The following is a 16,641-nucleotide window of genomic DNA, read 5'->3' as shown; positions in this document are numbered from 1 at the left end:
CGACCATGCAGGAGCTAGGGCTGTAGCTCCGTCGTGCCCAGGGACGCTCCTCGCCCGTCCCGCACAGCTTGAGCAGCTAAACCTGGTGCGGCACGCTTTAACCAGTGCGTTAGGAATTTTAAACCCAAAATTTACACCCGGGCTCCTCAACCCCTGCCTGGGAGACAGCCTCCCTTCAACTTACTTAGAGATGACCCTACCTCGAGTGCAGGACGGGACTAGATGGCCCTTGCAGCCCTCCTTCCCTGGGGCCCCCTCTGGAGGACAAGCAGGATCGTGGTGCTGGAGCTCTAAAGCTAGTTCAGGTGAAGCCCCTCCACTCTTGCACCCCTCCACACAATCACCCCCGCCGTCCATAGCTCTCCCTGTCCTGCTCCCCAAAGCCTGCCCGAGCTGCAGCGACAACCAACGGAAGCTGGGGCAAGCACTTCTCAGTTCACTGGATGCAAAACCTTCTCTTCAACATGTCCCCCCTCCCAACAGCCACCCACTCTCACACCAGTGTTGAGCAGCCCTTCCCACAACTTCTGTATGTTACCCAACACCACCCCATACTCCTTCCTTCTGCACCCAGAAAGGAGGCAGCACCCCCTGGAAAGTGAGGGAGAGCCCCCAGTGCTTTATCTGGCTCACAGGACCAGTATAAAGACAGATTCATGCTGCCTGGATGGAGGAGTTGCTTTGGCTGCCATTAGCACATCTTCCCAATTAACTGCTGGCAGCTGGGAGGTTCCAGTAAATAACCTCCAGAAAACTAAGCTCATGGAAATGGGAGCCTAGGGAATTTCACAAGCAGGGCATCCTCCATCTGCACAAATATTAACCTCTGGCTGGCTGGCTCAGAAGGGCCCCAGGCTGCCCAGCACATTCCACCTCCCCTCCCCCTCACCAGGCACAGCTCTCTTCCCTCTCCAAGAGCTCCAAAGACAGTTCTCAGCAAGACAGCTCAGCACTGATTCAATTAAAGAAGACAGAGAAGGAGCTCTGCATCACAGGTGATGGGAAATGGAGCCGGAAGGTCTCCTGTAGCTCCTCTAATGGAGTACTGAGGTCCGGTAATAGGCACTAATCTGATCAGGACGCATTCCCCAGGTCAGATTAGCACGCCTTGGCAGGAACGTAGTGGGGAGAGAGCTGTAATGGAAGTAGCCCCATCCATCTGCTGATCCACTTTGCAGAGCTTCTCCCCCTCCTCTCCTGGCTGTTACTGATTAAGAGGATAAGAGCTACAGGCCCAAAGGTGGAGTAGAAAATGACACTAAATGGCAGGGAGATGGGGAAGGGCAGAAATGGCAAGATGTAGCCTCCTCCTTATGCCTCCTGCATGGTAGGGCAGAGCTGAGCTCCTGATTCCACCTGTGTCTGCAGCAGGGGTGGCTGATTTAAGTCCTCCTTGAAAGTGGCAGTGGTACCAGATGGTAGTCTGCCCCTCCCTCCTCGGAGTTAGGGCAGAGAGCCCCCAAGCTCAGCTTAAGGCTGCTCTCTATTGACCGCCTGCCTCCATTAGGCTGCTCTGAAGAGGCTAGATGGCCCTTTAACACAATTAGGGCTGCTGCAGGGGCCAGCAGTCTTAATGGAAGGCAGTGAGATACGGCTCTGGCCCCAACTCAGCATTGTGGGGAGTGTCACACATGCACCGAAGTGCCAGAGATATGCACCTGGCACAAGCAAACCTGGCAGGTCCCCTATGGGTGAGGGTGTAGATTTCTCTTGGGCAGATACAGCTCTTTGTCTGTGTCCACCCATTCCATCCCTCTGATTACCCACAGAGAAGCTCTGTCCAAAGACACTTGATTTTTAATTCAACCCATGTGGCAGCCCAGAAATACAAAAAAAAGAAACAAATCGAAACATAAAAACACTGATAGGGCAAGAAAGCGAGGGGCCTAGGAGCCCTTGCAGCCAGCTCCCCAACACTCCCCCACCACACTCTTCACAGCCTATCACACAAAGGACCCCCCAAGTACCCTTCAGTGACATGCAAAGAAAGGAAGTGTGTGCTTCCTAAACCCTCACCAGCAGGAGCTGTGAAGGATGGTAGAGCTCAGGGAGCAGGACACAGCAGGAGGTGGCTGGGGCCAGGGCAGAGGCATCAGGGAAGGAGCAGAGCCAAGGTCTGGTTCTAGCCAATGGTGTGGACCTCAGTATGACACCACCCCTCCAGTCCTCCCAGTTGGATGACGGGAAACCTGGGTGCAGAGGACTGGGCCTTGCCCTGCTGACATAAGAAGAGTGTCATTGGCTCAAGGGGCGGGGCTGAAGGGAGGGCAGGGGTAGGTTCTCTAATCTGAGCCAGATGCTGAGTCCTCTGAGCTGGGGGGTGTGCTGGCAATCTCCTCCTCCTCCGAGTCCTGGGGGAATGCATGAAAAGAGAGAGTCAGCCGGTGACACATGCAAGAGCCATGGGTACAGCAGCCAGCTGGAGGATGGGGCCCCCACCCATGGAAGGCAGTGATGCACCTACCTCCTTCTTGCTCTCGCCTGAGGAGCTTTCATCACTGGAGACAAACTCCTTGCTCTTGAAGCTTTCAGTGGTCGGCTTGACTGGGGACTTCGAAGATGGAGATTTGGAAGACACCCCCTTCTTCTCCACTTTCCCCTTCACCTGTTTCTCCTGCTTCTTCTTCTTCTTTTTTGACTTCTCCCTAAATACAAGAGAGCCACCGGGCACAGAGGTTACCCACAGCCACCACCTGGGTCCCTGCCTCTGGGATGGTACAGCCATGGGGGGCTTGCTCACCCCACCCTGGGGAAGTGCCCAGGCTCCACCATAATGGGAGGGAACAGAAGTAATTCACCACAATCTCGCTCACCTTTCCCGGGCAGAATGGGTCCTCCAAAAGGAGACATGACTCCTTATCGCTCCCACCCTCCCCTGGGTTCCCCAAAGGCTGGTGCACTCACGTCCTGGAGCTCTCTGATTTGCCCCCAACACTGTATTCTTTCATGGCCTTCTCATAGTCTCTCTTGGCATCTTCTGCCTTGCGTTCCCACACCTGTTGGAAGTGCACAGTGTCAGTCACAAACCCACAACAGCAATTCCACCCCTGCCCCCCACCCAACATGCTGCTACTCCTGCACCATACACCATCCCACCCCCAACTGGCAATCTCACAACTCAGCAAGCCACCCAACCATCCTAAGGGCCAGAGGATGGCATCCCCCAGGCACAGACCTACCAACACCATCCTGGCAGCCCCGTCGCACCCACACTACCCTAACAATTCAAACATGCTACCACAGCTCCTCCCAGTCCTTTACCTCTTTCTTCTCCCTGGACATGGCCTTCCAGAGCTCCCCAGCCTTCTTGGACAAGTCGGTGATGCTGATGCCAGGGTGGTCTGATTTTATCTTCTCACGACTAGCATTTAGCCAGAGCATGTAGGCAGACATTGGCCGCTTGGGGGCATCGGGGTCCTTGCTTTTCTTACCCTGGGACAGTGGAAGGGGGCAGCAAGGGAGGGAGAAGGGGAAAGAGAGAGAAGCAGCATGAGATCCCCTTAGAGCTCATGGGCTCAGAGGATCTCCTCATAGCAAGGGCTGAGGTCATTCCCCGCCCAAGCCCCATTAACAGCATGGCTAGAGTGGAACACCCCTCGCTTGGGGGCATCGGGGTCCTTGCTTTTCTTACCCTGGGACAGTGGAAGGGGGCAGCAAGGGAGGGAGAAGGGGAAAGAGAGAGAAGCAGCATGAGATCCCCTTAGAGCTCATGGGCTCAGAGGATCTCCTCATAGCAAGGGCTGAGGTCATTCCCCGCCCAAGCCCCATTAACAGCATGGCTAGAGGGGAACACCCCCCCCACAGCCAGGACATCCACTGGGCCCCAGCAACACAAGCCCTTTGGAGGGGAATTATTCCTGATGGAGCTCTACCTGGACAGAAAATTGCTACTAGGGCTCAGATGATACACTGAGCTGACAGAACTGGACTGGCAGGGGTGGAGGGAGGCTACAGAGCTATCCTGGGCTTGGCAAGTGGGCCACAAGCAGAGTCTAAGTCAAAGTCATCCCCTCTACAGACTGGTCACTGCCTTGTGGGAAGTCAGGTCAGGGGGAGCAGGAGTGTCAGACCAGCTTCCCAGAGCTCAGGGTACCCACTGGCCACGTCAGTAGCATGAAGACCTGGGTCTTCACGTGCCAACAGAGGATCCCTGCAGGGCAGGAGCAAGGCAAGCTAGTGAGGAGTGAAGCTGACACATCCTCCCAGGACAGAGGATGTTGCTTGGTTGTAGAAAGCACTGGGGACCACTGCATCCAACCCCATCTTGCTTCTCCCCTTGCCTGGGCACAGCCCTCACCTCCAACTGTTTCTTGCGAGGTTTGCGCTCCCTGACAATCTTGGCCTTCTTGGCTGGTTTCTTCTCGTCACGGTCACTGTCACCATCACCACTAGAGGAGCTGGCTGAGGGATGACTGTTGAATCTGCAGGAGGAAGCATCAGCTGGGAATCAGCCCCATGCCCAGAAGAGTTACTGGGGGCAGGGATCGCAAACTCCAAGAAGGTGCTTTAGCGAGGACAAAAATGAAGGTTATCTGGGGGCATGACATAAAGAGGCCACCTCTGAGACCTTAGCTATAGGGGTAGATGCATTTTACACAGAAGCCAGCCCTTACCCAGAGAGAAGCCAGGGCCTAGCCTGTCCCTGGGAACAAGCCGTAATGTCTTGTTCTGGCTCTGCAATTCTCCAATAGGGCCCTGTACCCTCCCCTCATCTTTCCCACTTGAGGGACTCCCAAGTGAGTGCTGACCTCAAAGAGCAAGCCCCTTGGCCTGTTTTCCTGCTCTTTTAGGAATCCCTCTGGCCAAGGTACAATCTAAGAACATCAGCTCTCATCAAAAGACCATTCTGAAGCACAGAGCCTGACCAAAGACAAGAGGAAAGACCAAACCTCATGCCTCATCGCAGTGCCTGGGATGGGCACAGAACATCAGAGCCCTTGTCCCAGGGTGTTAGGCACCTTCCCCCAAAGAACTTATAGGTAACTAGCTCAAGAACTTTAGATGCAGACAGAACCTGCTACAGAAATGCAGCCAGATCAGAGGGGAAAGATAGTAGCTGCTTCCTTGCTTGTAGCACTGCTACAATGGGGGCAGGAAGTGAAGAATCCAACTGGATCCTCACTAGTCAGCCAAGCCACATTGCTCAGGTGCTGCTTTGCTTAATATTCCCCGCAACTCCTGTGAAAAGCCCCAGCAGAGGGGCAAGCAGGTCAGTCTCACATCTCCTAGAGAAGATGGCACTGACAGCATCCCCTGTCAAGATTCCCTCCTACCACTGAGCCAGGATCTAGAACTGGTGGGCACTGTGAGGGGTAGGCACCTATGCCAAGCCATAGCACCCTCAACCACCACAGCCAGGCTGGCACTGGTAGCACCACTTAGGCCATGCCAAGAGGGTATCAAGGGACACCCACCTACCCATCCACCCAGAAATAGGAACAGGCCCCCCCCAGCCCCTACTCACTCCTCTGCCACATCATCATCCTCCTCCCCAGGGTTGAATGACTCATCTGGAAGAGAAAGCATACAAGTCAGTCTGACTGCTGGGGGTCATGGCAGGCTGGGCAGGAGGTACACAGCAGTCACCCAGCAGTGGAAGCTCTCAGGAGGCTGGGAAAGGACCAAATAAAGGAGACAGGACCTCCCCACTCCCCACCACTGAGACTGAGTCAATAGCCCCAACCACCCACCGCAAGGAGGCAGAATCTCCCAGGTCTCAGCTAGGGAGAGCTCTCAGCTGAAAGGAGAGGAGCACTAGGAAGCAGTCAGCACCAATGCTGCTCCTGCCCCACCTATCCCACCCTACCCGAAGGCAGGGCCCTCACCTGTCTCTTCCCCAGACTCATCGCTGCTGTCATTGGCATTCTCCTCACGGATCTTGCCCTCTTCCTTCATCCTCTCCAGGTAGGCGTCATGCTGGTCCTCATCTGAATCAGCATATTCATCATAGCTCTGCTTGATGTCCTGGAGCACCATGGGGAGGCAGTGAGTGCTGCTCTCCACCCTTTCCCCTTTCCCACCCTCAAAGAGGGGCAGACAGACACTCTCCTCCCCACCCTAGCATGCGGAGAACCTAGAACTACAACTCCCAGCATGCTCCTGGGCACTGCCCTGACCCTAGGAGTCAACTCCACACATGGTGGCCCCAGCACTCTGAGCAGAGGCGGCATGCAGTCCACAGACGAAGGTCAGCACACGTCCAGCGTGCCCCTCGCTCTGGGGACGGTGCGGGGAACACCAGTGGTGTGAACTGGGGTAAGTGAAGCCCACTCAAGGGGAAAAGCAGGGAGCAACAGCCCCCCACTTCCCTCTTATGGCTCATGCATGGTTATGGGGGTTAGTAGGGATCACCACAGCCATGCACAGGAAACCTGCACCAGGAGGAGGAGGAGGAGGAGGAAGAAGAGGGGAATCGGACGGACCTTTTTCTTCTACAAGGGCAAGGAAAGAAGAGAAAATGAAATAGAGGCCGAATCTGGAGCAGAAGAAAGAAGCCCTGGCCCAGCCCAGCCCCTCCCCCACGCACCCCTGGCCAGTCGGGGAGCAATTCCAGAGCAGTAGTGGGAAAGGGGGGCCAGGCCAACCCTGCCATCCCTGCCCCCACCCTGCCAGTACCTCCTTGTGTCCTCGGTTCTTGATGTTCAGCTTCTTGGCATTGACAAAGTCAAAAAGCTTCCCATACTCTTCCCTGCAGGACCAAACAGCAGTCACAAGAAGGCCAGGCCCAACACTCACCCAACCAACACACCACTGGCAGGCCCACAGTATATGTGGGGCACAGCCAACTACCTGGGGGAGGACGGCACTGTGGCAAGGGAGAGGAGCCCATCCCAGGAGGCATGGGACATCAGTAATGAATCACCCAGGGAGCTGGGGGAGGGGGGGAAGCTGTGAGGGAATGGAAGAGGACAGCTGCTTGTGCACCTATAGGATTTAAGCAAGCAGTCAGCATTTGGGTGAAGCACAATCACCTCTCTATGCTCCTGAAGATGTACCACATGCAGTGGTGGGTGAAGGATGAACGGATGCTGGGACAGAGGTAGGGATGCTTACCGTTCTATGCTGCTGAAGGTGTACTGTGTGGCCTGCTTGGTCTCAATCTCAAAGTCAAAGGAGCGGGTGGTAGTGGTCCCACGGGCAAAGTTGACAAAGGAGATCTCGTCAAAGCGGATGTGCACAGGGGGCTTGTGCACATAGATGAACCCACGCTCCAGTGGGTACAGCAGCCCTGAGCTGGCCTTGTAGGAGCAGGTGATGCACTGGGCCCCTGAGTGCCTGTGCGGGCCAGGGAGGGAACACACAGCTGGGTTATACACATAAAAGGTCCATGTGCAGGCACTTGCCCAAAGTCCAGTCATACAGGGGCAATCCCCACTCTCCCCAAACACTCGCATGGTCAGCCACATCAAGATAAGAAGCCTCAGCTCTTGGCACTGTGAGGCAGAAGCCCTCCCCCATCATATTTGAAACCCTTCTCACAGGCAGCTCTGTGTCACAATGCGAGAAGAGAGAGCTTAGTACCACTGTCTTGGGCACAGCAGCTTATGGACCATTGAAATCTCTCCCACGGGGGCAGCTCTGAGTCTTCTCAGAGCAAGAGCAGGCAAAATCTGGCCCGCGGGACCCCCTAAAATATTTAGAAAATATTTATCTGCTCCTGGCTGCCTGTCAAAGACAATAGGCACTGGGCAGGAGAACCCAGGGAGAGCTGACAGCAGGAGGCAGGAGCCCAGCCACACCCACCCCCAGCTATTTCCCTGCTTCCTGCCCTCACCCTGCTCCAGCACCACATGGTGCTCCGGGCTTCATGGCCAGACCGGGGAGCACAGGGCCCCAGTGGTACGGGGATGCGTGCCTGCATGTTGGCAGGGGCAGTGTGTGTGTGCATGCACACGTGTAGGCAGGGGCAGAGTGTGCGTGTTCATGTGCGTGTGGGACTCTCCCTATCCCCACACCCCCCCTTCACACTGCCATACACAAACCCCAGCCACCCTCCCTCCACACAGTCCCCCACCCAAGAACCCCATACCCACCCACACCCCACATATCCACACCATGCCCACAGCCCCCAACAAACCTACACCCACCCCCCCACAATATACAAGTGTGAGACTTCAATATAAACTATTGTGCAATCACCTCTATGCACACCACACAAACACATGTAAATCAAGGCGAAAATGTTTTTTGAAATCAAATTAATGGATGTTGTAGATGTTTGCTTTTTAGAATATAATTTGGTATTTTTCCAGTTCCAAGATGGCAAAACCCCTCGCTGAAAGGAGTACTTCTGGGAACATGGGGAGGGACTTCTGGTGGCAAAGGTCAGAGCTTAGAGGGCGGGACTTCTAGTCCCAAGACGGCAACCAGGGGCAGGGTACCTATCAAGGGGCGGGGCTACCCATGCGGCCCTCGACAGCTTGCTAAAAATCGATAAGCAGTCCTCCGCCTGAAATAATTGCCCGCCCCTGCCTCAGAACCAGTCAGTCCCACCTGACCTGGGACAAACTGAAACCAATACCCCCTAGAAAGAAGCTATGCAGACCATTCCCTGTCCTCTTATGCTAAGCAGCCCCCCTACTCTGGGGCCAGACCAGAGTCAGTCTCAGTCAGGCAAAGCCTAACATCCCATTCCCCATGCCCCAAAACACTGGGTCTTCCTGCTGCAGGGTCCAACACCCACCCCCCAGCACACACTATGCCTCACCCCTGGAAGTTGCCAGGTACAGTGATCTTGCGGTTCACTAGCGCTTTCATGACCCGGCTGACCATCTCATACAGGGAGCCGGACATATTCTTCGTGAGCCGGCCCTCAAATCGCTTCTCCACCTCCTCCCTAAGGGGCAGAACAGAAAGTCAGCAGTAAGAAGAGAGATAAGTCTGAACCCACAGACACCCAGAGGCCCAGGAGATTTTGTACCAACAGAGAGATCAGATCACAAAGAGGCCTCCGCACATGGTAAAAGCAGGACTAGCGAGAAGACCAGGGGAAATAAGACAACCACATCTGCTCCCAGAACACCAAAAGAATGATGTCCTGGACATAAGGCACGTTAACACCAATATAAAATGCCACTAGTGTCCAGACCACAGACTATAAGTGATCTCTGGACAGATGCTGCAGTAAGCATTATTACAGTGCCAGTTTGCATTGAACCAACTGCTACGCTGGGATAGCTGAGGACACAAGACATCTACACCGATATATTTTACTGAGGTTTTCCCAGAATAGGATTCCCACATAGGATTATAGTATATTACACCAAAGTAAAGGGGGGAGAGGGGTGTCCACTCCTTTCTTCTAGCCTCCACACATCAAAAGGCCACTCCCCAAGCAGCTCTGAAAGAGTCTGTGAATCAGAGCCATATGGGTGAGGATCACTAGGCTCTTGGACCAAGCAGTCAGGGTCCTCTAAGACTGATGAAAGGCTGAAGCTTCCTGCCATAAACAAGGTAAAAGCAGCAGGAGCAGACAGACCCTGGCTGGGGCACTAAGCAGGGCTGCAAAGTGTGGGGGAAGGATGCTCACTCATTCATGTTAAGAGTCAGAGAGATGTCCTCATCCTTGGAGAACAGCAGGATCAGGAAGTGGTAGCGCGTCTGGCCCTGCTTTATCGGAGGGTCCAAGCTGATCTGGAGAAGCAGCCAAGTACAGGGTGAGGTGAGGGATGTCCACAATCCTCCTATTCCACCCCCAACCCAGAGCCCAGTCAGTCCCTCCTGACTTTGGGACAGATTGAAACCAGTACCCGCAGAAGGGGAAAGGCCCCATGTCCTTCTCACAACTCTCTTGAGCTAACCAGCATCCTCTGCTCTGTGGTCAGGCTAGAGCCAGAGTCTTCTAGAAGAGCAAAGCTCAAAATCCCATTCCCCACTATGCTGCCCCAAACCCCTACCTCCACAACAACATGAGTGCTCCTCTCTCTTCACCAGGCTCTCTACCCCTATCACACCCCATATCCTGACACAAAGGAGATTTACTGGGTCTTTGAAGATAGTTCAAAGCTTAGAGACCAGGGGATGAGCTGTCTGCACTCTGAGAAAGGAGGGATGCTCACCACAAAAAACATCTGCCGCTGGTCCTTGTGGGGCAGTAGGAAGAGCCGCAGCACGGTGGGGTAGGGAATCTTATAGTCAAAGGTCTTGCCATGCAGATGCAGAAAAGTGGGGTAAATGCGAATATCGTAGCGACCACGTGGCGTCAGGCACTGCAACTCCCGGAATATGCAGATGGCGTCCCCAGTTGCTTGGATGACATCTGCCTTGGAGAGCACGTTCTGGGCAAACGCCTATCTCATACGAGGGAAAGGAGGAAAGGAAGTGGGGTTAGCAGAGGCTTCCCCTCACCCTTGCCCTGCCTGCCAGCCCTCCTGGCCTACACGTACCTCCACAGGGTCCACACCGTCCTCCTGTGTGGGAGGGACGTAGAAGCGCACCTCCATGAGGGACACCTCAGCATCATCATTTTGATGGAACTCCAACGTCACTTCATTCTTGCCCGTTGTACACTGTGACACATTGCTGAGAGGGATCTCAAACACTGGCTGCTCCCCAATGTCAAAGGAGAGAAGCTGGCCTGCACAGAGCAGTGGAAACCAAATAGATTGGCAGGAGTCACCAGACTGCCCCACACAGTGGGGGATCCCAGCCAGTGCCCTTTCATGAGCAGGTTCACCTTTCATTGATCTTTTCTATTCAACCATGGCCAAAAGCAAAATGCCTCTGCACAAAAGGGCAGAACAGCAGGTTCCTCTCTCTCAGCTTCACTCTTGCGAGCACGCATCATTTGCAGTAGGGCCAAAATAGTTTCACTGCAGCGCCAAAGATGTGCCCCAATTCCACTCCCTCCCATCCAACTTCTCCCCAACTCACCTCCAAACCGCACAGTTCCCCAGTTCCACCCTTTCACACACAGGTCCTTCTCTGCCAGTTCTAGGCGATAGTGAGATTTAAAGAAATCTGAGAGTTTGTCAAACTCCTAAGTGGGAGAGAAAACATAGATGAAAAGTGATTATGAACCTCTGGCTTAAGCCATACCTCTTACCCCAACCCATACCAAAGCACTGGACTTCCTTCCTCTCCGAGAGAACAGACTAACATTAGTACCACAGCAATGCCCCTGGAGTGATGACAGAGCAGCTGAAGGAGACTCTAGCAGGAATACTCATCCAGGAGATGGCCTGGTTGTAATTTGTAGTGCTTACCAAGAAGCACAGAGTAGACCAGAGGTGGACAAAATGCGGTCCGCAGGCCATTCTATCCGGCCCGCGGAGCCCATAAAAAAAATTCAGAAAATTAATATTTATCTGCCCCTGGCTGCCTGTCATGTGGCCCTCGATAGCTTGCCAAAACTCAGTAAGTGACCCTCCGCCCGAAATAATTGCCCACCCCTGGGGTAGACCCTGTTATTATATTGAAAGGACAGCAGGGAGGAGGTGTTACCAGTACTGAGTCTTTGCTGGACAGTTCATAGGGAGAGACTCAGGTTCAGAAAGCACTGGCAGCTCACACAGAAAAGCTGAGAGCCAAAGGTCACAACAAACTGTATGGTCCAGGAAAAAGATACACAGACGGTAGGAGGAATGAGTGCATGACTAGAACCCAACAAGATGTAACACTCATGAGGGCATGAGCTGCACGCCTAGCATCCAGCAAGAGGCTAAGAGACCATATGGAGGGGGGGGGGCATGTGGTCCCCCCTCCACTCTTGAGAAGGCAGGAGGTCTCCCCCACAAGGACACCAGCTGCCACCTCTGACCCTGGTCACTATCAAAAGAAAAGGACTCACCGATTCCCTGAAACCATCATACTTGTAGACGTGGCCATTTTTGGTGATCAGTTTGAGACCATGGCCCAGCGCCACACGGCGCCAGACACCCTCCGACAGCTCCGAAGCTTGGATGTTGTCCACTTTGCCTGTCTTGCTGTTCTTGAAGATCACACCTTGGCGACTCAGGCGCAACCGCCCATCATTCTGGCAGGAAGAGACACAGAGGTTGGTGGGCAGGAGCCAGAACCTCCCCCACACAGGCCATCGCCCATGAGCAAGATATGAACAAAGTGGACAGAGCCAGGGAGCGCTCCCTGAATCACCAGTAGAAGCCAACCATCCTCTTACATTTGAGCCAAGGAGGCCTCACTACCGCTCCTTTTGAAAATAAGACTGTATGCATCTTGCAGGCCAGATGTAACATACCAGCAACCCCCACTCCCTGGGCAAGAGGCACCCCAAAATCAGCCATTCCTCATCCTCCAACAATGACTCCCACAGGAGCTCCATGGTTTGGGACACAACCAACCAAACTGGCAGTGTGCGCCCTGCATTCACACCCTGTTTTGGCTTAAAAAACAACCGACCATTTGGGACAAGAACCCTGCTCAGCCGTATTTCACAGGCACGTGAATCAGTTGGGAACATTTGTGGGAACTGCAGCCACACATTCAGATGTCCCGGGACTCAGATAAGTTAGCTTATGAAGCTTAAATCCCTGCACACGTATGTGGTCAACCAACAAACGGACACACCTCAATCTTAAATTTCTTGTGCAAGCCAGATCCCATGCTGCAATCACTCAAGTCATGGACCCCTCCCACAACCTCCACAACCCGATTCAGAAGTTTAGGGCAGGAAGTTATGAGTCTTCCCTTCCCCAGATAAAATGCCAGCTGGGAACGCAGGCAGGATTCTGGGGCTACGGCCTCAGTCCCCTGGACAGCCTCAAAGCCCCTTTATTACCCCACAGATGCTAAACCAAACAGGGTCCGATCATGTTGTGCCTCCTCTGAAAGTAAGCCAGCCCCAGTCCCAAGCGCTGGTGTCAGCACAGACTCCAGGACACTACCTCCCTCCAGGGAAATGGGGAGAAGGTCCCGAATTTAAGGGCCTGACACAGGGCAAGCCTCCTGAGCCTGAAGCACACAGTAAAAAGGAGACAGGCGAGAAGCTGGGCCACGTGCCCCAGGCCCCTACAGCAGGTGCCATGCGGTCCCCCCCTCCACTGCGCCCTGCAGCTGTCCAGCTCAGCCTGGGGGCAGCCCCGGGGTCCCCCGCCCCGCTCACCATGGACCCTTTCACCTCCTGGTAGATCTCGTTGAACTCCAGCGTGTCGGCCATGGCGGCTCCTGCCCCCTGCGGCCCGCGCCCGGCTGGCAGGGCAGCGCCTGGGGCGGCGGGACCCGGCGGGGAAGACGCCCAGGGGCGTCAGCACCCCGCTGCAGCCGGCGAGCACCGGGCGTCGGCCGAGCCGGAGGCACCTGGCGGCGAGACTGGAGGGATGAGCCCAAGGCGGCCCCGCGGGGGGGAGGGGGCAGAGCGGGCCCCGCACACCCCACCCTCCACCCGGGGTGCGCGGCACGGGGGGGGCCACGTAGCCGGGGGAGGCAATCCCCCTCCGCCCGATCCCCGACCCTTGCCCCGCGCCTCCCCCGCTCACCGGGGGTCACTTTCCCGCCTGCGCAACACGAACCCCGCGCGAAGCTTCCGCCACCGGAAGGCGCCCCCACTTCCGGCCCGGGCGGCCATGGCGACGCCGCAAGCCGCTCTAGGCCGCCAGCTCTACCATAGAGCTGTGGGAGGCCTCCGGCGAGAGAGGGCGCGCCGGGGGCAGGCGCTCGGGAGCATAGAGTGTCCGGAGGCCTGAGGCTAGAGAGGCCGCTTGGCGGCCGAATCCCCTGCGTAGGGCTGGGAGGAGGTGGCGGCTGTGGGGGCGCTGCTGCGGGGTTCGCGGCGCCTGTCGCCATAGAGTCCTGGGAGAGCTCTGGGCAGAGCCCCCCCCCCTCCCCCGGGGCTGTTAAGGCGACCCCCGCCTGGTCAGTGTCCCGGGCTGACGCGTCCTCAACCTCAGGATGGTTCTTGCGTCACAGGGTGGCCACGTGGCGTGGTGACATCATGACGCCCAGCTGTGGCATCACCGCTGCCAAGCCCCCCTGCCCACCCTTCTGGCTGTGGGGCCAGCCCCTGGGGAGAAGCAGAGGGGTTGCGTGCTCCCCCTCCCCTTGCAGGGTGAAAGCGCCGCGGGGTGTGTCCAGGGGAGCCTTCATGGCCCCTACGAAGTGTGAGGGCACCAACACCTCCAGAGCATGAGCTGCTGTGACCGGGAGGGCCCGGCGCCAACACTATTCTCTACTATCCCACAGCAACACTCGTGTCACCGTCACACTGCATTGCCACCACAGGCTGCCCTTCCGTGTGTGGGTGATTACACCAGGCACCAGCCCTGCTGAAGCAAGGGGCAAGGAAGGGGCAGTGGAGTGGAGCTCCATGATACGTTGTGTGTGCTTGCTGGAACTGTCGTTCCCATCACACACCGTGTCCCAGCAGAGCCGACGTTCCCGGACGTTCTGCACGAGGCTCTAACGCTCCAACCCACATGGCTGGCTGGTTGGGAGTTCATTGTGGTGCAAGCACAAAGCCTAGTGGGTAGCATGGCCAATCTGTCCCTGTAGCTGTGACAGAGGACTGGAGGAGGGGGTTGTCAACCTCCAATAATCAGATGAGTCCTTTCCATGCGGTCTCAGCAGAGAGACTGCAATTAAGGCCTGCATGAGCTCTGGAGGGATAAACACCTCCCTCACCCTTCAAGAAGCAGAGCTAGGCATGTTAAGAGGCATAACACAGGCAAGGCGGGCATCTGGCTTGGTCACGTGCCTGTTCTGCGGGTAAATGGACCATGTTAGTCTTCAGGGACCATTTTTACCTGCTGCTCACCAGCTGCTGATTTGTCCCCAGAGAGATCTGTATTTGCTTAGCTTCCTCCCCCTTCCTGTTGGCACAGAGTTGGGATGGCAGGGGCAGTTAACTGAGGGTAAGGGACATTGGCACGGCTGGTCAGGGAGAAGCTGCTGAGCTGAGATGCGCTAAGTGGATTCCTCTCTGGAATCATCAGGTGCATTAAGGACCTACTCACTTGCACACACCAGGGAAGCTGCTTGGCAATGAACAGGCTATGAAGCCCCACCTTTTCCTGCCTCTCCCCACCAGCATCACCGTCCTCTGAGAATGGGGGTGGAGACTGTATAAAGGGGTCCCTCAGCTCCAGCCTGCCCAGAGTAGCAGCAAGGCAGAGGAAGGCTACCATCTGGATCCCAGGTTTAAAGGAGCAGCCCTCCCAAGTAGCTCTGAGAGCATCACCCATCACTCCACTGATCTCCCATCCCTGCCTTGGTCTCAGCATCCCATCTCGACGGGGCTAGCAGGCATTAGCCAGTTCTTCCCACGCTGTACCAAATGCCCACGGTCTCTTCCGGGATGAATTGTGTAGCCAACTTCTTCACCTATGAGACCACCAAGTCAGTGGTGGTGAAGAGCTGGACCATCGGTGTGATCAACCGCGCCGTGCAGCTGCTCATTGTCTCATACTTCATCGGGTAAGTGCAAGGAGCTCAGCACTGGCCTGGCCAGCACCCTGACAACCTGTGACTGGTTCCAGCCTGGAACAGGGTGAACCCCAGAAGATGAGAAGAGGTCCCCTCCAGCAGAGACCTGTCCAGCCGTGATCCCTGCTCCTGAAGGAGAAAGGGCAGGGGGCAGGGACAGGCTGACCCACCCTAACACAGAATCCTTTCTGAGGACGCCTCCACAAGCACACGTGTAAATGGTGGGTGGAAGGGGTACTTGCTGGGCAGGGTGGAATATGATTGACTCACCCCCCACCTGCAGTGAGTTCCCATCCTTCCCAACCCCCACCTTTCCCCAGCCTGGGAACAGCCAGACAGCTCTACACAGGGGAAGAGGGTGGCCTTAGCAACTCCAGAGTCCCCTCTACCCAGAGCTGTCCTGGGACTCTATGTTGACAAGCATATGTGAGCTCCCAAGGAGTGAGAGGCATTTAGGTGAACTGAGATGGTGTGGAGCTGAGCATCCAGAGCAGGAGGGTGAGATTCAGGATTGGAGGGGAGAGAGAAGATAAAGGGATGATGACAAGCAGGAGCACAAGGCAGTGCAGACGAGCGGGGCTGGAAAGTGAACTCTAGGCAGATACAACCAGAAAGGAGGCTGAGGCAGGTGCCTAGGGTGAAGGATTTACATCACACACAGCCCAGGGTTCCCTGGGACCTTCTTGGCATTGACATCAGAGAGGGGGTTGCAAGGGCAGGACTGTGGGATTAAGTGTCCAGGCTCCCACTGCTCCAACTCAGAGTGCCAAGCGCTGTCTCCCTCTGGCCATGGAGACTCAACTATCCCCTGGCTCCACCAGTGTTCTGAATCGACATGCATGGTATGTTTGTGCATAAATGCATGCGTGTGTAGTCATGTATGTGTGTATGCATGTAGGGGGGTTGTATGGAGAAACCATGGGTTCAGGTTCATTTACCCTGTCCTAATTCCCGCAAACACCCCCCATCAACCCTTAAGGGGGAATGTGCAAACCCAGCCACTGTGTTCACCGGCATGGTGGCAGAGTCTGTCATGGGGACCAGCAAGAATGCCTCAGGGTGAATGGGTGGTGGAAGTCTCTGCATGGATGTGTCCAGAGGCAATGGCTGTGGGTGGGAAGGAGTGGTGAGAAGATCACACATGTATGGGATGGGGTGAGACAGTGACTGTGAAAAGGGGTGCCAGTGTGTGTTCCTGCGCAAATGTGAAAGGCATAGGCGGAGGGAGAAAAAACTATTTGGGGGTGCTGAGCATGCATGTGCCCC

At 55.7% G+C, this 16,641-nt stretch overlaps 2 protein-coding genes across 7 annotated transcripts in view; one reads left to right on the top strand and one right to left on the bottom strand.

Annotated features, from left to right (window-relative positions):
- Positions 1-1,779: 1,779 nt before the first annotated feature.
- Positions 1,780-13,581, bottom strand: SSRP1 (structure specific recognition protein 1). Of its 6 annotated transcripts, none has more exons than XM_025216853.1 (18): positions 13,434-13,581; positions 13,061-13,254; positions 11,789-11,974; positions 10,873-10,978; positions 10,386-10,576; positions 10,059-10,289; positions 9,530-9,633; positions 8,708-8,836; positions 7,054-7,275; positions 6,616-6,688; positions 6,372-6,431; positions 5,826-5,964; positions 5,465-5,510; positions 4,298-4,421; positions 3,262-3,432; positions 2,905-2,996; positions 2,465-2,645; positions 1,780-2,351 (listed from the first exon to the last, which is right to left on the bottom strand). In XM_025216853.1, exons 2-18 carry the CDS (start codon positions 13,112-13,114, stop codon positions 2,283-2,285), a joined length of 2,178 nt encoding a protein of 725 aa, XP_025072638.1. In that variant the 5' UTR covers positions 13,115-13,254; positions 13,434-13,581; the 3' UTR covers positions 1,780-2,282. The 6 variants fall into 6 exon arrangements, with proteins under 6 accessions (XP_025072638.1, XP_025072641.1, XP_025072642.1 ...); XM_025216856.1 differs by having other exon boundaries at positions 6,378-6,431; XM_025216857.1 differs by having other exon boundaries at positions 6,423-6,431.
- Positions 13,582-15,247: 1,666 nt separating this feature from the next.
- The window catches only part of P2RX3 (purinergic receptor P2X 3), a 31,475-nt gene continuing 30,081 nt past the window's right edge, over positions 15,248-16,641 (top strand). The window contains exon 1 of the mRNA XM_006034772.2: positions 15,248-15,366. Within this exon, the coding sequence (XP_006034834.1) occupies positions 15,248-15,366 (119 nt within the window). The remainder of the gene's footprint in view (positions 15,367-16,641) is intronic.

This window comes from Alligator sinensis, unplaced genomic scaffold, assembly GCF_000455745.1.
Source record: "Alligator sinensis unplaced genomic scaffold, ASM45574v1 scaffold639_1, whole genome shotgun sequence".
Taxonomy (NCBI): domain Eukaryota; kingdom Metazoa; phylum Chordata; order Crocodylia; family Alligatoridae; genus Alligator; species Alligator sinensis.
The sequence above is the reverse complement of the archived record's forward strand: the minus strand, read 5'-3'. Positions and strand labels throughout refer to the sequence as shown.

What these genes read in the sequence shown, in the direction of transcription:
- SSRP1 (XM_025216853.1), bottom strand. Translation starts at nt 13,114, where the DNA reads ATGGCCGACACGCTGGAGTTCAACGAGATCTACCAGGAGGTGAAAGGG. An exon ending in AGGAGGTGAAAGGGTCCATG is followed by an intron (nt 11,975 to 13,060) that starts GTGAGCGGGGCG and finishes TCTTCCTGCCAG; the next exon opens with AATGATGGGCGGTTGCGCCT. An exon ending in ACGGTGTGGACCCTGTGGAG is followed by an intron (nt 10,290 to 10,385) that starts GTACGTGTAGGC and finishes CGTATGAGATAG; the next exon opens with GCGTTTGCCCAGAACGTGCT.